This window comes from Astatotilapia calliptera, chromosome 14 (assembly GCF_964374335.1).
Source record: "Astatotilapia calliptera chromosome 14, fAstCal68.1, whole genome shotgun sequence".
NCBI lineage: Eukaryota > Metazoa > Chordata > Actinopteri > Cichliformes > Cichlidae > Astatotilapia > Astatotilapia calliptera.
Genome location: NC_137435.1, coordinates 22,053,041 through 22,075,023, shown reverse-complemented (window position 1 = coordinate 22,075,023; position 21,983 = coordinate 22,053,041). Strand labels below are relative to the sequence as shown.

At 38.6% G+C, this 21,983-nt stretch overlaps 1 protein-coding gene across 4 annotated transcripts in view; it reads left to right on the top strand.

Annotated features, from left to right (window-relative positions):
* The window catches only part of dync2h1 (dynein cytoplasmic 2 heavy chain 1), a 126,423-nt gene that overhangs the window by 83,631 nt on the left and 20,809 nt on the right, over positions 1-21,983 (top strand). For all 4 annotated transcript variants that reach the window (XM_080289270.1, XM_080289271.1, XM_080289272.1 and 1 more), the window contains 8 exons: positions 3,186-3,346; positions 3,788-3,913; positions 8,084-8,194; positions 9,542-9,611; positions 10,806-10,891; positions 15,106-15,181; positions 15,406-15,626; positions 16,408-16,512. In XM_080289270.1, the coding sequence (XP_080145396.1) occupies positions 3,186-3,346; positions 3,788-3,913; positions 8,084-8,194; positions 9,542-9,611; positions 10,806-10,891; positions 15,106-15,181; positions 15,406-15,626; positions 16,408-16,512 (956 nt within the window). The remainder of the gene's footprint in view (positions 1-3,185; positions 3,347-3,787; positions 3,914-8,083; positions 8,195-9,541; positions 9,612-10,805; positions 10,892-15,105; positions 15,182-15,405; positions 15,627-16,407; positions 16,513-21,983) is intronic.

Below are 21,983 nucleotides of genomic sequence, written 5' to 3'. Positions count from 1 at the left end.
CCAAAACGTCAGCCAAAACAACCAAAACTATACTTGAATTCTCTGTTTGACCTGTGAAACCACACAGTGGAAATATTGCACTTAAGCAGTGTGATCTCTGGGTACAGCTTTGCTCGCTCTTTGAGGAATTCACTAGATTGTTGAATTTAAGGTCAGAGTTATGCACTGTCCTTGTGCTTATCTGTCAAAGTTTCCATCGATGACCCCCATGTCAAGTCTGAAGCACTCGTCCCTGTAGTTTGCTTTCTTAACCAAATATCTATCATAACAGAATGTCTGCTTGGTTGTGCAAACATTTCCAAGTCACCTTTGCACCGGTGCATTAAACTATCAAGGAATGGATGTGGACCCCTGTGGGTTTTCCATTTTCTGGCATTGTTGTTAATTGCAGATAAAAATTTTACACTGACAATAAAATCATTTGAATTCATTTCATTTTGTTGTCAGTTCCATATGATCAGAATGCAGTGAATGTCAAACATTTCCAAAATAATTTCCTAACTGAAATGTATACTCATTTGCCACTTTGTTAGGTACACGTATTAAGCTATAATCAGTCAATCATATGGCAGCAATTTGCATTTAGGCAAATTGCTGTATGATCACGACGACCTGCTGAAGTTTAAACTGGTCATCAAAATTGTGAGATCCAAGCCTTGAAGGTAGAGGTCAGACTTGAATGGCAAGACTGCTACAAGCTAAAGGAAACCAACAGTAATTCAGATGACCACTTGCTCCAACCAGGTTATGCAGTAGAACATCACTGAATGCATAACACATCAGTCCTTGATGCAGATGGACTAGAATAACATAAGACCACACTGCGTACCACTCCTGTCAGCTAAGACCTGCAAACTGAGGCTGCAATTTTCACAGGATCCCTTAAATTGGACAGAAGAAGATTGGAAAACCCTGCTGGTCTGAGTAGATTTGATTTCTGCTGCGTTATTTGGATGTAGGACCAGTAATCAATATGAAAGCATGGATGCATCCTGCCTTAAATCGGCAAGCTGGTGGTGTAATGGTGTGGGAAATATTTTCATGGAAAACTTTGGGCCTCTTACTAATTGATTAATTGAGTATTGTTGCTGACCACAGCCATCCCTTTATGACCACATTGTTCCCATCTTCTGATGGTTTCTTTCAACAGCTCAAATAATCTCAAACTGCTTTCTTTGAAATGTAGTGGAACGGCAGATTCTCATCATGGATGAGCAGCTGGCAAATCTGCAGCAACTATGTGACCAAATTCTCAAAAGAATGTTGTTAAATCTTTGCCATTAATAATTAAGGCAGTTCTGAAGGCAATACTTGCAAAGTGTACCTAATAAAGGGTCCGGTGTGTGTATGTATTTTCCATCTCTCTGTCTTAGTGGTGTTATTTTCTGTTGTGGACTGAGCTTATTTCTCAAACACAAGTATCACATCTGTGTATCTATTTTTATACATAGGTAGACTTTTAAAAAAAATCACTATACAGAGTTCATCTGCACAATCCTTACACGCGCAGTAACCCACTGATAACAGTGTACTGCGTGTACAATGGATGAGGTGGATAATAGTGCATGTATATTTGAAAGAGCTTGAGCGACAGACAGATGAAAAAGAAACAGAAGAGAAGAAGATTTTGTGTCTATGTGTATGTGTTTTTGGCAGTAAATCAGTATGCTAATGAGGCATGGTCTGTAATCCTCTTACAGCTAATCTCACTCAATCCCTCCAGTCCAGGCCTGGGCACTGCTCTCACACACCCAGGCATGCCTGAGTGAATACAACAGACACACACACATAGAGACTCGGTGCTTGCTCATACAACTTCTCAAAACACACAAAACCTCTTTCACAAAAATAGTGACTTTGACAGAAAGATAATGAAATTTTTATAGAAAGACTTGAATGCTCATAATGCCAAGGATTGTATGTGAGCACCGTTCTTTCACAGTCGCTCAGTGTTTCCTCAACAGCACTGTTTGAACCACAGAGAGACCAGTACTGTCCTTTTCCAGGCTCATCTTAGCCCTGTTTTTTGATAGCATGTTGTAAAGGCCAAGGTGAACTTTGCTATTCAGACGGAGGATGCTGGTCTGCAGCATGAATACTGATTACCTGCGCACGTCAAAGGTAGTTGTGTATGTAATTGTGCAGGCCCACGTTCTGCCAATTCTCCCTTACTTTGCAGAGAGACATCACAAGCCATGTGGTCGGAGAACTGTTTTTCTTAGTGTTGCCATAGCGATGCGGCAAAAGGTCACTCGGCGATGTTCTCCACTAAGACCTTGTGTATGTGCATGCATGTGTACTTCAGTGCAGCAGATTGCATTTGGCAGCAGACACCAAAAGAATGTTCAGGATGGGGCAGCTGCGCCAACCAGAGAAGACAGCACTGTGCGTGTGTGTGTCTGTTTGTGTGCGCACGCTCGTATCTGAAAGCAATATCTGCTGATACTTGCACAAAAAACATCACAGAGGAATTTCTAACACAGCCACTCGTGCTCGGCGCGCCTGGATCATTGCATGTGTGTCACTATTAACCCATATCTGATATGTGATTCAATATATTACAGCGGGATTAGAGTTTAAGTATTCTCAATAAGGGGTTGCACACCACACGCACACACACACACACTGATATAGTAAGAGCTTGGCTTCTCAACACCAGGGGGCTGAAAAGGTGTTCTTCTCTGTGTGGTGAATTGTGCTGCATACCTAGTACTCAATATGCATAGCACATCACCCTCCTAAACTTTCTCTCTCTGTCTTTCATAGTGTCTTCCTCTTATTCCCCATCTCCCTTTCTCCATTACCTCCTTCTTTCCACTTTCCCTCATCCTTCCCTTTTTTCTTTTTTACCCCAGACCTCTCTTCACATCACCACCCCTTTAGGTGCTGTCTTCCCCTCCTTCTCTCTGTCTCCCTGTCTATCTCATCTATGTCTCCTTCTAACCCATCTGCCCTCACCAAATACCGCTTTGCTGCTATGTACTAGCATTTCCCTCTATTTCTTCTTTCCTGCTGTGTTCAGCCCTTGCTCTATACATTGCTAGTATCCTCCCTGCACAATATATCCACTTACTCTGACTCTGAGTACCGTATCAAATTTGAACGTAATGTTGACACACATTTTACAGATCCTTTTTCTGACTCTTTTTGTCATCTTCCTACTCCCTTTTTCCTCCTCTGTGCAGCTATGAAAGAGCTCTCACCCCCTCCTCTGAATCTGCGGCGTCTCTACACCGAGACAATGGAATGGGAGCCAGTGTTGATCATCATCTCTCCAGGGGCAGACCCTTCCCAGGAGCTCGCAGAACTAGCAGCCGAAACTGTTGGCAGGGACAATTATCATGAGGTAGCGAATAACAGTATAAAATGGTAGAAGTCGCAGCAGATTATCAAGTGCAGGTGGATTTTTTCTTATCATAACAGCAAGATCACAACTATAGAATCTAGCCCATTCAATTTAGTCTAGCCTGGAATCTAGTAATATACTACACACCTTAAAGGGGAAAACAGAAGGTGCTACAAAATGTCCTGTTGCTAAATAGTTGTTGACATATGTTTATTTGGCATATAAGTCTGAGAAAAGATGCTCTTACACAACTGAAGTAATACAATGTGGTTATTATCACAATTTAAAAGCTGAAACTCAGTGATAATCTCACTTGAATCAGATATGTGCCTAACTTGTGAGTTATTACAGTGTAGTAATCAAGTTTCATACCAATTTCTCTGTTTCTCTCTCACCCCTCCATCTCTCCCCCCACTTCTCCTGCTCTCCCTCTCTGTGTAGATCTCCATGGGTCAGGGGCAGGCTGATGTAGCCTTAGCTACACTCAGAGAATGCTCCCGAAATGGAGACTGGCTTTGCCTGAAAAACCTTCACCTTGTCACCGCATGGCTTCCCCTCCTGGAAAAAGTGAGTACTCTGTCTCAGTGAGTTTTTGTCTGTGTTAGTGCCAGAGGATCAGCCGTTAGCTTTTATCTGTGTTCATGCGTCTGAGTGAGGTTTTTTTTTTGTATTTTGAACTATTTTTTGGGTTAATAATGGTTGAACAATAGAACCTGAAAAGGGGTCAGTTAGTTAGTCTGAATAGATTATTTATTCATGGATATGAACTTGTGTCAGTCAACAGCTGGACTTTATTAACTAGCTCTGCATTAATGTAAAATTATATTACATTACATCAACGTGTGTGTGTGTGTGTGTGTGTGTGTGTGTGTGTGTGTGTGTGTGTGTGTGTGTGTGAGGGGGGTGGCGGGGGGGTTCACTCCAGCTTGTAAGTGTTTATCTGTAATGTTACAAAACTGCTACATACAAAAACAAAGCCAAGAACACATTCTGCTGGTTGCCCAAATTTCCATATCTAAAATTACCTTCTGTCCTTTGTCTACACATACACATTTTGTATTCTGCTATTCTGCCTGCCCACAATAGACTCTTTGGTGTTGTTTATGCCGCTGTGTTTCTACATTTGTCTCTCTGGACATTTACGTGTGTGTGTCTATGTGTATATGTGTTTGGATCTTGCTTTAAGTATGTGTGGATTATCATGTTGTGATGTCTTGTATATTTTAATTTCAGGGAAGATGGGCTTTCATCTTACAATAAATAGGATTCTTTTGTGTCTTGCAAATTTTTGGTTGTTTCTTTATTTTATTTTTTCCCGGGGTTCAGTTTCATTTTTTTGTTGCTGTAGCAGGCCACATCTGTCAGATGCCAAAAAAAAAAGCGATAATGGGAAGCAAAGCCCAAAGCAGACAGTTTCAAAGTTTAGCTGGTTTATTGACTCAAGGAGAGAAGATGTCATCGTGCAGAGATCCAAAAGACTGAGCAGGTTAGTCACTGGGAGAGGAGTAATTTGTAAGTCTGGGAATGATTGGTTTTAGTTATAGGAGGTTGGGCAGGCAGGCAGGTGAGTTGAGACATAGACTTCTTCAGTGAAGTTGAACAGACCTGCTCGACGGAAACAGGCGAGTTGCACTGAGTGGGGAGCCACTCTTTGGCCACTGGGGAAGTACTGAAAAGCAGGAAAACAAGAATATTACACTAGAAAATCTGCGAGAATGCTGGAGAGCCATAAAAAAGCCCGATTACCACTCTGAAGAGGCACACAACCTGGTGTCCTTAAGTAGTGGTTGTTGATAACAGTGTCGAGCAACAGGTGACCAAACCGAAGAGTGGGAATCTGAGTCTCCTCCTGCCTAACCCAACGGGGACAGTGCAGGATGATAACGGTACCATATCGAGAGGAACCACTTCATGCTGTGATTACCCCCCGTGTCTGTGTTTGTTTGTGCATAGCCCTCACCTGTATATGTGTGCCTGTGTGCGTGCCTTGGAGATAGCCAAGAGATCCCACGTGTCAGCTCTGCGCCCCCCTCCCTGAGTGTGACTTAAACCATGGCTTATTACAGCTCTCCTCTACTTCTTCTCCTAATATTTCACTTTGCATTTATCTGCTTGTTTTTCTATTTGTTTCCAACTCTATAACCCAGCCATCTTCTCACCAGGTTTTCACACCCCTCCCTAAATTTTACAAGTATAACTCTTTCTTTCCGTCTCTCCCTTTCTCTCGCTGTTTCATTGTTTCCCTCTTTGCGCAGCTACCGATGTAGTTGGGGCCTCAGCACTCGAGCTTGAAATGAAAAGCTGACGCAATGTGAGGAACGAGGGAGGCAAGGAGCGTAGGAAAGAATGGAGAAACTGAGGATGAAAATAGAAAAAAAAACAGGGAAAATGAACTGAACCGCAACATTCTAACAAGAGAGGGGGTGTGTTTTAGTATACGCTTCAGTTTCTGTAGCTTCGTCCTTTTGCTTACCGTTTCTCCCGCTCTATGTTTTCCAGCTTCTTTTTCTTGCCCATCTGTCTCTCTGGTGTTTCCTTTCTTCACTAAAGCAGTTGGCCATTTAAAGAGATGGAAATAGAGGTGGAGAGACTGCAGAGAAGAGTGGTCAGTGTTCATAATCTGAGTTGGCAGGGCAGATGTCCTCTCATTGCTGTCTACTCATATTCTTCCACTTGTGCTATTTTCTGTCTCATTTTTTACATCAGTCACTCCATCTGTCTACTTATGGATCCTTCCCTCACTCTTGCAATCAATTTGCTTCTGTCTGTATTATTCCAGTATGAGGAAACAATGGCAAAATTTGATCCACACTTTTTATGATAAATCAGATACCGCCAGTGATGTGTTTCAGAATATCTGCTGTGATGTAATTAGTAACTGATCGAAATATGATATCTGTGTCTTTACAAGGATAATTCTTATCACTGGTGTGCTGATTCAGAGCCTATTTAGTTTATCTATTTGTGCATGAGTGGTTTGGCTTTCACACTCTGGACAGTGTGGATATATTCCAACAAAGAGAGATTTTGATTTGTGAATACTAAAATAGATTTATGCTCTCCACACATCTACACATTTTCTTTTCTTCGTTGTTTTCTTCTTGGTCGTACACCATCCTGCAACGCTATAATCTGTTGCAGTGGAATTCTGATTGACGACGCTTCAGACAGACATATGCGTAGACACACTTACGCAATACACACCCACATACAATGGGGGACATCAAGTATTTCTTCAAGGGACATCAGTTCTTGTGGTCTTTGATTTTTTTGGGGATCATGTGAGCTGTCATGAGGATGACTTGAGCTCTAAATGATGCAGAAACACATTGATTACAGTTTGACTGTATGTGTGTGTGTGTCTGTGCTTGTATGAGATCAGATGACACAAGACCCTAAGGTGCCAGCAGGCTATTTTTAACCATGAGTCTTTGAGAAAAATAGAAAGAGATGGGGAAGGAATGTAAAGGGGAGACGTGAAAGAAAGAAAGCTAGAAATTGAGAGAGTAATGGAGTCAGGAGAAAAAAAGATGCTGAAAGAAGAAAAAGAAAAGTGAATGTGAAGTGAATGGGTTTGTCATTGTGGAGAATTTATCACAGTGCAATGATTCTAAAAGAGAAACAATTACATAAAAAGACAGACGGAAAACATGAAAGGATGAAATGTATTTACTTGAAGTATACTGCTCAAAAGTCTAGTTTAATTAGTATAATTTCCCTACATGGAGCACCTTGCAAAAGTCTTGAGGCACCTCTCATTTCTTTATATTTTGCTAGGAAAATAAGTGCAGTGATTTCTTGAAATTTGCAAACATACAATATAAAAGGTCAGTATTTGGTATGACCACCTTTATTCTGTAACACAACCTGAACTATTTTAGGCAGGCTTTCTTGTAATTTCTTTAAGTAGTCTTCAGGAATAGTTCTCCAGGCTTCTTGAAGGACATTCAAAGCTCTTCTTTGGATGTTGGCTTCCTGTTGTTCCGCTCTGTCAAGATCATTCCATACTGCTTCAATAATCTTAAATTCTGAACTCTTGGGAGGCCAATCCGTGTGTGATAATGTACCAGTGTGTGTTTTTCTATCCAGCTACGATGCATCTCCAAGCTCCTGGGTCAGATCTTTGCTTATTTTTTTTCAGATTTCTTAAGGACATAACTTTCAGATCCTATCTGTGTGCTGTAGATGTAGATCTTTTAGGCCAACCATCACTTCTCTGGTCCTCTACTCCTCTCTTTTTATTTATTTATTAATCTTGGCACACCATACCAAACTGTTTAATGACACACAGCACACCAGGCTGGTATATGCCAAGTTTTCAGCTAATAGCTCTTTTGGAATCACAGTGTTTATACAAAAATACAATTTTTATGCCTGTCAAACTGTGTTTTAGGCACTTTTCAAATATTCAGCCAAAGAAATTGAAAGTAATGAGTTTTTTCAACAACATTTTGTGCCTAAAGATACAATTTAACATTGGTTCTGTGCTAAGTTATTTTTTGCATAGACACAACACTGGCGCATTTCTTGAGTTTGGTGCCGTTTTTAGACTCTTGCACTCGTTTCATCATGTCAACCACTGAGTAAGGTTTATAGTTTGAAATATTTAAGATTTGCACAGATATGTGGGTTGGGAAGCAGTGGTGCTGGATGCATGTCATAAAACTCAGATTTCAGCATTGATTTATTGGTATATATATTAATCTATTTAATGTGCACACTCTTTTTCCTCTATAGGAGCTAAATGTGCTACGGCCCAAAGCAGGCTTCCGTCTTTGGCTGACAGCAGAAGTTCACCCCAGATTTCCCCCCATTCTGCTGCAGTCCAGCCTTAAGATCACTTATGAGGTATACACACACGCACACAAATACACATCCAATACCATAAGTTTGGTGTTTTAACCCACTGCACAAATTAGAGCTGTTCCAACACATTTTTGCAGGCATTCTGTACACATGCTTACATATCCTTATACTTATTACCACTTTTTATACAGTATCTCAAATCATCCTTGGAAACAGAATTTATCTATCTGTATCTCCCCTACTCCATATAATACGCCAGGAGATACAGAAGCCTGAAGTTTGTGTGTTAGTGACGCTGCTTTAGTGCTCTGTGTGTTTCTGATTCGAGTTGTGCTCATGGGGTTAGCTGCTTCAGCAGCCAAGCATGCTGCATGAACTTCCTGTCTGTTTCCCTATTTTCATCTTTTCTTTTTCTTCACAAACACTTGGAAAAATCTGTTAGTTTACATGTGTTTATACACATTATAACACAGTCTGGCTTACTGCAATACAAAATGTCTCGGCTCCAGGATAAGTGTTAACATTAATATCTGAAGCTATAAACTGATATATGTATGTAATATTTATTTAAATGGGTTAACTGGTTGATTTGTGCTACACCTAAACAAATATATCTAATCTACTGATTTGGCAACTTATCCAGTACATTGATCAACTTTGGCAAATTCTGTGTACGCCTTACTGGCAGTGTGCATTGTGAAACCCCCCAGATGGTGTACAAGATCTTCAGCTAAGCTGTTTATGTTTGAACAAAGTCGATGTATACTGATTGGTTTTAACTCAAATGGGCCATATTGTTGGCAGAGGAATGAAATGTTCAGAGAACTGTTTAGAGGAACAATATGTGTTGGATCATGTGGCAGATGCTTCAGCTAAATTATACCAAAACATTTATATAATTTATATTCAGTAGTTATGTGCACATGTAGTAGTTCTGTGTATAGTCTAATCTGTTCTTGCAAGAGTACCAAAGTACTCTGTGTCAAGAAGCTTCTGTTCCAGTCCTTCCTGTGGTTAATTATATGTTCAACACTGTCGAACTAAAGAATTATTTTTATATTTAATTTAGCTCTTCCTTTTTTAAATAAGTCAGTTGATGGGCTACAAATAACTTACCTTACAGTTAATAAGTGCAGAAAGGATTTTCAGCCTTCCTGCTATGATTTTTTTTCAGTGTCTCGCAGTTGTCATACTTTGCCAGATTTTTGCTACGGTCATAAGTATTTTGTGTATGAATGCATTTGTTCAAAATATTTATGTGTTTGGAGCTTAGGATGTTTTTTTATGTTTGCAATTTTAGCTTTGAATTTACATGTGAATAATGTGCAGGATTAACACCTTTCACACTTTCACTTTTCCTCCTCCAACATCTTTCTTTCACAATTCCAGGATCCTCCTGGATTAAAGAAGAATTTGCTGAGGACATATGAGTCCTGGACTCCAGAGCAGATCAGTAAAGGTTGTCTCTCGTCTCTGAAATTGATACGTCAGAGTAGAATATACATCTCTGAACTCATCATGTGTCAGCCTTTTGAGATAGCTGACAAGTAGACCTGATGCTTACAGTGGGGCAAAAAAGTATTTAGTCAGCCACCGATTGTGCAAGTTCCCCCACTTAAAATGATGACAGAGGTCAGTAATTTGCACCAGAGGTACACTTCAACTGTGAGAGACAGAATGTGAAAAAAAATCCATGAATTCACATGGTAGGATTTGTAAAGAATTTATTCGTAAATTAGGGTGGAAAATAAGTATTTGGTCACCTCAAACAAGGAAAATCTCTGGCTCTCACAGACCTGTAACGTCTTCTGTAAGAAGCTTTTCTGTCCCCCACTCGTTACCTGTATGAATGGCACCTGTTTGAACTCATCATCTGTATAAAAGACACCTGTCCACAGCCTCAAACAGTCAGACTCCAAACTCCGCCATGGCCAAGACCAAAGAGCTTTCGAAGGACACCAGGAAAAGTATTGTAGACCTGCACCAGACTGGGAAGAGTGAATCTACAATAGGCAAGCAGCTTGGTGTGAAAAAATCAACTGTGGGAGCAATCATCAGAAAATGGAAGACATACAAGACCACTGATAATCTCCCTCGATCTGGAGCTCCACGCAAGATGTCATCCCGTGGGGTCAAAATGATCATGAGAACGGTGAGCAAAGATCCCAGAACCACACGGGGGGACCTGGTGAATGACCTATAGTAAACGTTTGACCTGTTATTGCCAACAAAGGTTATGTTACAAAGTATTGAGTTGTATTTTTGTTATTGACCAAATACTTATTTTCCACCCTGATTTACGGATAAATTCTTTACAAATCCTACCATGTGGATTCATGGATTTTTTTTTTTCACATTCTGTCTCTCACAGTTGAAGTGTACCTCTGGTGCAAATTACTGACCTCTGTCATCATTTTAGGTGGGGGAACTTGCACAATCGGTGGCTGACTAAATACTTTTTTGCCCCACTGTATATTATAAATAATCTGTCTTGTAAAATGACAGTTCACTTTCTTTGATTATAATATAAGTACGTGTTCTTGCACTAGTATAATCACTGTTTGTGATATCACTGCCTATTAGCTTTAGCAGCTTGTCATGTGAACCAGAATCACAGCTTCTGTGTTGTGACGTCGTGACTGATTGTGTGCAGGAGGTATTCTGGCCAGAGCCCAGTCTCTTTTCTGTCTGGGTTGGTTCCATGCCGTCTGTCAAGAGAGACGAAACTACATCCCACAGGTAAAATACTTAACATAATCATAGTTCTTAGTGCTTAATCGTCATGTGAGTGAGTACTCCAACCTTGTCATTGTTACTACGCACACAGCACATTTTCAAATTCCAAATCATTTGAAAATGATTTGTCCCTCTGATGAGAGAGGGTGTCTAACCCATTTAATCAAGGTGTACAAAATGATTAAACAACTTTAAAGAGGCTCTTCTGTTCAGAACTGAATGAGAACTGAAACATCTAAACAAACTTGAAGAAGTTGAGTTACCTTCTTTTTTTCAAGCTTTTAAGGACTACCATTACCTGGATGACTGAGAACCTACTCAGACACTGGACAATTAAAAATATTTGTTGTGAATAGTCAACATGGTTCTAAACTATATAAAATATAATTAACCTGATAGATGGGCCTGTAGCCGGATTAACGATTGATAAAGGATGTCACATTAGAGGGGTGGTGAAAGGTTGCTGCTATGAGTTTCTAAAATTTAGGATGACCAAAATTCATTCCCAGACCTATCAGTATCTGGAAAATACCTTTTTCAAATAGTGGTTTAAGATTAAGCCCAGTATTCAAGGAAGGCATGAAATGATGGTTAATTTAAGACAGACTTCAAACAACAAGAAATACGAAATATGTTAATATAATTAATACCTATTAAAGCAATAATAAAAAACATGAACAGATCAATTACAAATTATAAAAGAGAAAAAAGAAATGCAACATAGCAATAAAAATAATCTTTGAACACATTTTTATGTAGAAATGTTTTTCAAGAAGGGATTTAAAGCAAGTCACTGACTCTGCAAGCTTTATCTCTGCAGGCAGGTGGTTCCTAAGATGAAGGGTCACCTTTAGATTAAATCCTTGACTTTGGGACAGCCAGAAGGTACCCACCTGAGGGTCCAAGGCTCCAAACCAGCTTATATTGAATCAGCATCATTGCTGTGTAGTTCTTGGGCACAATAAATCAGTAAAATCTTGAAATCAATTGTAAAACATACAGAGATGCCATCTGTGGGACAAGGATTTTACATTAGATTCCAAAATGCATGTTCAGTGGGTTTGTAGTATTGAAGAGTATACAGTGGGAGAAATAACTACCTGATTCCCTGCTGAATATGTAGGTTTGAACATGAATGAACATTTAAAAATTGTAAACCTGAAATTAATGTGAAATAAAAACCTACAAAAAAAAAGAAATAAACAGAAAAAAGCATGACAGCTCTGTTAGGCAAACACACAAACTGAGTCTCTCTGTGTGTGTGGGTGTGTGCATGGCTGTGTGCATGTACCCATGCATGTGTAAATGTTTACATCCAGCCAATATAAGCCTTTGTAGTAACCCAGTCTGCTGGCCAACACACTGAGTTTGGTCAATAAACCCCACACTGGTGAGGCACCTGATGCTTGTCATGCATACTGCTTATAGAGCAATGTGTGTGCTATTTCTAATATAAAAGACAGTGAAGTATGGAATACTTTTGATGTTGGTGGCCAGTCGAAAGGAAATTAAATTGTCTCAACTCTGTCTTGACTCATGGCACATAGTGGAAGTAGAGCTTTTTTAGTCCATGCGAGTTCAGAATGTGTAACGTATATAAAAGCATTTAAGCAGTATTGAAGTAGGAACACGTGCTGGATTTGAGTCCTTTGAGGTGCTCTTGGAAATGGTCATCCAGGCTCCCAAAAGAAATCCAGATAAAGGCTGGAAAGCACAAATGCCCAAACTTGAGATTTTTAGGTTAAAAATGACCATGGCATGAGAATAAAGGCATCTGATATGTTATTTAAAAGCAAGTGCTTAGAGGTATTTATCAGTATTTTATTGTTTAATTTCTGTAATCACCATTTCTATAGATAAAATCTGGCTGTTTATTTTCTCAGTTTCGGGCATTGATGTATTGAGGTCATTCCATATCACTTCATCAAATCCCTCCAAATGACGATCTCTGATTTGACTGAAAACATCTTAAGGAATGATACACTTATTAATGATAATTATACAAAATTTCAGAGCCTCAGGCCAAAAATAGGAAAATGAGAGAGAATGCCATGCCAAATTTTGGATGTAATATTAATAGAAACTTGCATTTTGTAAAAACATTCTGGGAATGTCACACTGAAGATGGATGGAAGAATGTTTTATCTCATAATCAAGCTTTAATATCTGTTAAATAATTTACCTGATGTTGACTGTGTTTTTTTAATGTTATGCACCTTGTCTATGAGAAGCTGTAAGTAAAAAAAAAAAAAAAAAAAAAAAAAAAAAAAAAAAAATCTGCCCACCCAGCCTACCCACAACAATCAGGTTTCCACAGGCCTTCAAATCTGCTGTCAGAGACTGGATATGGAAATATTCTGTAGACTTAAAGCATCCATCTTTATATGTTAACCTGAGACACTCCTGAGAGTCCATATTCATACAATCACGTACCCTAAAATATTTGAAGGACCTAGCTCAAGGAGTTTTTTTAGATATTAGAATTTTAAAATGCCAAAATCCCAAAACAGCTTTAAAACGTGTGTAAAAACACCAATAACAATTTTTTAATCAACAACTCCAAAAATGTATTTAATTCTTGTTTTTATATTTCATGTATTAAATCAGAGTTGAAGGTTTAAAATGTCTGCATGAATGCAGAAATAACCCATAAAAATAGCTTTCGTAAAGTGACAGTCTGACATTCACTGCTACCTCACACAGCTTCAGGTGTGCGGGGGAGAGAAAGTAAGCATGTTCTTGCTCTTTTCTTAATGCAGCATTGTGACTTTTGTACCCTTTTGACGTGTACAGCTGAGTACAACATTATAAAAGAAAAAACCGAAGGTGTGTATTATTATGCTTGTTCCTTTCAAATCCTAACGAAACGAGATTCACTGGAAATCAGTCTTGGCTGATTCTTACCTTTCCTTGTTTCCTCGTGTGTCCTTATGAACCAATCAACTAAAAAAAAAAAGCTTCTTAACTTTAGAAGTGCTGGTTTGTTTGACATTAAGCAATCTGAGTACATTCTAATGAAATATAAAGATAAAAAGAGACTTCAACAAATTTAAGATGTCATTTATGTGTCAGTATATGGTACTTGATGCATTTCTCAAATTTAGGACCAATCATAGAATACCTCGTCTGCCAGCATTCCCCTTTATTTAAAATCCATTTTCCTTTCCGGCCCCCGATATTTGTTTTAGCCTGTCTGCAGTTTTCTTGTCTCTCTTTTGCTGTTTTTATCTCTCTCATTCTCCTTCTTGCTCAGTCACTGAATCTCTGGTAAGTGTTTTCATTTGAGATGGTAATGTTGTTTCTCATCCAAGAACATGATCACCTAATTACTGAAACAGTCGCAGCGCCTCTTGTCCACTCCACCATCACTCATTTTCTTCTTGCTTCATCTACTGTTCTTCTTCCCCATCTCATTTATTCTCTTGTTTTCATCCTCTTTACATGCCACTGCAAAAAATATTTCTTTTAAAAAGACAAAGGCAGTAGAATTAAAATGAAGCAAAGCGGACAGGCTTCTATTTCCAAGGTTGTGTATATTCCTAATGAAAGGGAATCTGTAAAGTTGCGTCTGTGTGTGTGTGTGTGTGTGTGTGTATGAATGATTAACATTTGGCCAAAGGACAACAAGCTGACTGGTTAGCTATGTCTGGTAAATTACTGATTTTATAGCACACCATCTGAAGTGCTTACAGTCAGTAAGCACAAATATAACCCATACATTAAATTAAACAGTGGCTCAATAAGCAGCATTTTCTTAATACAAAAGCCTACAAACTTGTGAATGTTGACACTTATACTGTAAGCGAATTTATTAGGCCCTGCGAAACGTGTCCCACAAAAGTCTTTGAACGCACATTCAGGCACACAATTGCTGGACAAACAACATACACTTAATCACTGAAAGATGCCCACACAGTTTTCCTCCACCTCTCACCTCATCCACCTACAGTGGGCAGTTTACAACAGGTGATTAAGTGAAGTGATGTAATCAAATTAAAAAAATAAAAATGTTTTTTCATTTGTTTTTGTTTTTACAGAAATGGTCAGTGCTGTGAAAATGTGTGTTTTATCGACTTATTAAACTTTGTACTTTCAGTTCCATCTGGATTTTAAATTTCGATGGAGTTTTGGATCTAAATAAAGTCCAGAGGTTTTTTGTCACTTTTCATTTGTCATTTCTGTACTGACTTGTACGCTTATCTCTGATTTATCTGCAGGGCTGGACAAAGTTCTATGAGTTTTCCTTGTCAGACCTTCGTGCTGGCTTTGAGATTATCGACAGGCTTTTTGAAGGTAGGACGCTGATGAAATGTGTAAATTCAGCAGAAAGCTCTGCATTTTTGTCTGCACATGATAATCTCTTGTTTCTTTGATTGCCTTTTATGACAGTGTTTCTTTGACGACCAATTATGAAAGAGCATACCCTGGGCAATTCAGCATTCGCATCTCTGTGTTATTTACCTTCTGTGTGGACCCTGCTTTTTATTTGTGTATTTATATGTCTCGATATCTCTAAGGTGGTAAACAATTTCAGTGGGAGTTTGTCCATGGTCTGTTGGAGAATGCTATCTATGGGGGACGTATTGACAACCCGTCTGACCTCCGCATCTTGCGCTCCTACCTTGAGCAGTTCTTTTCTGCACGTCTCCTTTCATCCTCCCACTCTGCTGGACAGAGAAAAAGCAGAGGAGGATTCTTTCCACCTCAGATAAGCCTCCCAAACTCTTGTGCCATATTGGTAGGTTTTTGGGAACACTCATCATGTAACACCTAGTTGTACATATACTTTTTATTAAGATATATACGTGCATTAGAAATATATGCATCTTTAAGCTTAAGGTGAAAGTTTATATAGTTTGTTTACATCTTCATGAGCCCACGTCCAGTGACAAAGAAGCAAAAACGGTTGATTAGATTCACTAGCTGGGGTTTGTGTTTAACTTCTGTCTGGTGTTAGCTTCATTTTCGCTTGGTTTATAAAGTAGCCACTACAAATAAATGTCAGCAATAACTCTCAAGTAAGTGGTTATGTGGTTCTGTTTTTCTGCTGCTCTGCTTTCTGTTTATATTTTCTTTTCCAGAAGTTAGTTCATTCCACAGAATCACTGAGAGGTCATTTGTTTAAAAAAACAATCAATATAGAAATCTATCATTTGAATTGACAGTCTATTGCTAGAATTTAGCATTTAGCAGTGAGTGATGAGGGAGATCAGTTTAGTAATTTAGGCTTTTAAAGCCCTATTCAAGGCAAATATTTGTTGTTAAAAAACCTGCATCAAACTGTTACAAACAACACACCCTAATGAGCTCAGTATTGCATTATTAATCCCATACACCCACACAGAAATCTAACAAGCATGCCACAAGATTTTACTTTTCAATTTGATATCGTTGCTTAGAAATGGAAAAATGTATTTTGTCTTAAAGCCATGATATAAATTGGCAGAATGCTTTCATTTTCTCTCTCTTTATATGGGTGTGTCAATGTGTGACCTGTATGGGTCTGCGTGTCTTCCCAGGACTACCGCAGAGTAATAGAGAATCTCCCAGAGGATGACAGGCCAGCATTCTTTGGTCTGCCTGCCAACATAGCGAGATCCTCCCAGAGAATCGTCAGCTCCCAGGTGCACCCACACACAGCAGTCTGCCTATTCACACAAGCACATGTGCTCATATCGCCTGCAGCTCACATCAGTCTTGCATGTATACAGATGAAAAATGAAAAAAAAATCAACTCAAATTGTCTTAGTGAGGTGTTGGGTCAACATGTGTCACTAGAGCAGCTTCAGTGCGCCTTGGCACTGATCCCATAAGTCAGTGGAACTCCACTGGAGGGATGGAGCAGCAATCCTGGCAGTGCTGGCGTAGACTCCACATGATAAGCCATGTTATCTCAGCGTGATTTGACAGTGTTCCAAAGAGCTCCTTGTGATGTCAGGAATACTTGGCTTTTTCCACTTTTTCAAGTGCCGCCATAGATGTACAGTTGAGGTCAGGTGACTGTCAAAAAGTCACAATCATTGAAGTCAGTCCTCCTCTTTGATCTTCAAGCAGAAGGTGCAAAGCTTTGAGGTTAGGGTCTTTATTCTGCTGCAGCATATATCCTTCTCCACAGAGAAGCTGAGCAGAAGGTGTAACACAGTTTGGAAAAATAGAGTTCAGGGCAGTCTGGTTAAAGATACCCCTTCTCTTACTGCTAACTGTTGGGCGTTTGTTTCATGTCTGTTTTCCAATCATCCAATGACAAATACCGCCTTTGCCCACTGGCTAGGGTTTTTAGTTGATTTAAATATTTTATCACCATGAATCATATGATTGCCCGTTCGCCCTGGTGAATTATAGCAGATGTTTTAATCTATTCTACATGTATTTTAACAGAATTTTACCAGTATTCGGGTGGACAAATATGCTCGCTTTATTCACATGTATGTTTATTATTATTGCAACATTCCAAAACAATGACAACGAATGAGAATATTCTCCAGAAAAGACTCAAAAGTACCGCATGCTCATAAAAAATGCCCAGTACACTTAAGCACATACCGTACTCTCATGTAATGTAACTACCTGCAAGCTGTAAGTACTCATTTAGCTATGGTTGTTGAAAGTTTGTGGGGATAGGTTAATTGGATAATCCAAATTGCCACTAGGTTTGAATGTGCGAGTGAATGTGAGTGCAAATGGTTGTCTGTCCCTATGTGTTGGCCCTGCGACAGACTGGCGAACTGTCCAGGGTGTACCCCGCCTCTCGCCCTATGACAGCTGGGATAGGCTCCAGCACCCCCCGCGACCCTGAAAAGGATAAGCGGAAGCGAATGGATGGATGGATGTTGAAAGTTTGTTGCATGTAGAATTACGTAGATGTCTCATTTAAAACTTATCAAGCATAGTCTGCTTTTGGCCTAGGAGACGAGGGATCTGGGTATTTGAGACTCAATGTACTACGGCGCTAACTTTCACATTGACAGTAAATACAAAAACTTTTGTTCTCGTCAAGGCAACAAGTCATTGACAATTAAAAATGTTTAATATTTGGTTAATAGTTAGTTTGTAAACACTATCAGGATGTCATTAGAAGTTGCAGCTGACATTTATAAAACTGTTTATACATTCATTACACAGTATTTATTAAACATTAAAATAAATGAACCCTGGATATTATAAAGTTGAAACTTGTATTTATGATACTATATAATTCAGTTTAAAGAATGTATGCGTTTGTTGGTGGTATGGCAGTGATAAAATCAACTGTGAACCATCTGTTTAGTTTTGATACCATATTAATATGACTTATAATTAATAAAATATTTTTCTTACATAAACTAATTGCACAAATAATAACATTGATAATATTTTTTTCCTAATTTTGTAAACCATAATTTCATTCATTTCAATATCATGTCTCATGCAAATCTCAAAATAACATTTTTCACAATATGATGATTTTTGCATGTAGTTATCATTTTAAGGAACATTTGATAACATCAGAAAGTTGACGTTTATCATCCGAACAAGTGTATGGCAATATTTTATATATTTTGCATCAGATAAGATTGATGTGTATCTGTGTTAGCTCTTGCGTTGAGCTATATAAGCAAACTCTGCAAAAGCTGCACTCAATCTGTTTTGTTCATTTACGACAATAAACCGAAGCAACTTGAGGGTTTCTAATAACATTTCAGCCGTAAATACATTTACCACTACTTCACAGATATTGAGTCTGACAGTTTGTATAGATGATTGTAGCTGATTAAAATGGATGTTGGTGTTTTTCAGCCTATGGAGCTTTGAGCAAAATCTGCATAGTAAGTTGAATCTGCCAAGTACTTTCTTCCTTTATAGAGGATGGAAAACCCTGGTGTGTATGTGTGAATGTGTTTAATGGTTTATGGTCACTGCAGATTCTGATGTAATACAGTGTAACACAGTCTCACATAAACACACAATATGTTTTATTTCAGTGTGTGTGTGTGTTAGTGTGAGTTTGAGGGAGATGAAAATCTTAAAAGACAGAAGCAGGATATAGACTGAAGGTTGCATGGCTGCATTGTTCACTGACTGTGAACATATCATTTGAATTTTGCAATATTCACATCTAATAATACAAACTATATAGTCTATGTAATATATGAATCTGTGTGTAGTGTTTGGATAGAACCTGTCTTTGGTGTTTACTTTACACATTCAGGTAATTATTTTTTTCAGGCTGAGACTTATTGATTTTTATTCTTTTACAGATTTTCTGTGAAGCAGAAAAATATGTTTTGATTTGATTCTGCCACTTGTGATATTGTGCAAATGTCGAAATGGTAGAAAGGTTGACCTATAATACATGTGAAGGAAGCTGCATAAGAGCCAGTTGTCTTTGAGGAACTGGCCTGGACTTTGGCCAGATGCTACAAAATCTATAAGAGGAAGCAAAATCCAAGATCTTTTTAACCCTAAAGGAAAGATGAAATAGTATAAATGTGACACACACACCACAATTAAACCTTGCTTGTTGCATGCACTAGAGGAAGAGTTGTTTTTTTTTACAATAGCATGTTTGTTATCATTGTCGTTTGTGCAGAAAAGAACATGTATATGTTTTTCCATTGTTTTCCATTCAAGCCTGGTATCGTTGTTAAGAATTCATTTTTGAAAATAAAGATGCTTTAGTGTAAATTGGATGAGTAACCAAAACATGAGCACATATAAGGGTTCATTTATTTTAAAGAACCAAATCATTGTTTTCGTAAGAAACATGCTGATAGAACCAAAGCAAGAATGAAATGAAAATGGAATACGTGACATTGCGATGACATTACAATGAGCTCGTTTTGCTGCGTTTTTCTGTTTGTACAAGGTATGATCTTTTTAAAATCTTGCTCATCCTACATTCAAGATCATGTTCTGGGACATATCCAGAGAGCTTTCAGCTATTTTTAGATTGCTACTGCCACTTCCTGCTTTATGCCCTCTGTGATTTTACCACTGACATCAAACTTAGAGCTAGCATCATCTTCTTGTTAAAACTGACCCAAATTTCATGTGAAGGATCGTCACTGACTGTGACCAAGCGGTTTTCTGTTGAAGATTTTGCAGTTTCCAAGCTCAAAGGCAGCATTCAGTTGACCCCCAGGATGAGACTGTCAGTGTAAAGATCTACTGTATCGTCCTGAGGAGTCTGAAGGAGAACATTCAGATGATCTTATCTTGTGCCCCTTAGAGTCCACTGAAAATACTGAAGATTTTAGGTCAGTGTCTGAGATGATGACCTTCAATGTGAGATTGGCCACATTTACATCAGGTAGAGTCTCAGTCACACAGATCCGGAGATGGTCAACATTGCATTAGGGACAAATGTCTATTCCCTGACCAGTTGGCGACTGGTTGCTGGCTGTCACTAGGAGAGATTTGCTGCACCAAAGTTCTCCTCATAATTGCTTTGACCGATAGCGTAATTCTGTGGTCGCTGGTGGTTTGCATTGAAGATCTCTACTGATACAGATACTGATTTCTCAGAAGATTTTTACACTTTGCATATCTTGTGATTTTAAGTGATTCCACACTGTCGGAGTTTACAAGCAAAAGATCCATTCATTCCAGGAGATGACCCAAATCCTTCTGGACTCGGATGAGTAAGGACATCCAGCATTTAAAAGAAAAAAAACAACAACTGTCAAATCAAACATGTGGAACTTCCCACTGTGGCGAAACCTTGTGAATAAGTGAACAGCTGAAAGTAGCTGCTGCTCCTTTTTTTGTGTCTTCTGATTGTAATTATCCTCAGTTCAACCACACGCAACCTTTACAGATTGTAAGGACAATCCCCATGTGGGTTTTAATACAATTAAATTCACTCATAGCGTGGTCTCCTGATCACTGGAACCACCAACCTAGTTTAATTCATACGACTCCCACAAGACCACTTATGTGAGTCTGTTACTGTGTCTCTTTCTCTACCTATCTCCCCCATATGTCATTGTCTCCCATCCTGGTGTCATTTGTCACTGTCACTTTCATCTTCTCTCTTTTTCTCTCCCTTTTCCCCAAAATGTGTCCCTTCTTTACTCTCACTGTATTTGAGTTCTGCTGTTAACCACATACACTAAAGAGGTCCTGGGGAAAAGTCTGCAGATTTTGTGGAAACCATTAAATATAAATGTCTAATCTTACCAATTACCTGACACGGGTTTGAAATGTCTTTACAAAAGGCTTGAGGTATGATTTCCTGCATTCATAGTTTTTATGCACAATGTCAAAGATAAGCACTTTGGATAAAACTAGCATGTGAAAATGTATCATTGTGCCATTACAACTACAATAACAGAAAAAAAAGACATTAAATGCAGAGAGATTTATTTCTCCAAATCTTGCATATACATATAGAAGCTCTCTCGTATACTGCTTCTGTTCATTTCTGATTATATATTTAGATATAATGACATCTGTGCCTTCTGTGGCATCTGTGATTTTCACTCTGTTATGCTCAATTTATCAATCAGCTTGACTTATTAACAACCCTAAACTAGAATACTGTTATACTGAAATAATGTGAAAAACTGAGTAAATTGACTGCATGAAGTTGTGTAATGTCCAGTAACTTTTTATCCCCAGACAATTATGGCAGAAATTTCAGCTTATTAAAATCTTGGTTATCTTAATATATTTAAATTACTATTTGAATCACCTTATATTTGATATCAACCTCCTTCATATTGCTGTCAATTCAATTTTAGATTAGGATTTTTTTAATCCTACCTTCATCTCCCTCTTTGATGTACTCGAACAGACATGTGTGCAAATGCACATATATACCCTTTTCCTCCTGAGCAGAGAAGATAAAACAAATGTTAGTAAAGCGTTCTCCTGGACCAAATGAAAGTCATTTATCAGACAAGCTGCTTTACTTGTAACGCAGACATAAGTGGAAACTTGCACTATCACAAAACACACACACAGACACACTGAGTCTAGATAAAAGTACTGTCCAAGATTCTAATCCTGAAGCTAAGCTTGGCTGATTAGGTATGTAAGGAGGCGTGTTTATGGTTCTCTTTTCTTCTTCTTTTTTTCAACATTACAGGGCCTGAAACAGTGTTTTGGGTTTTAC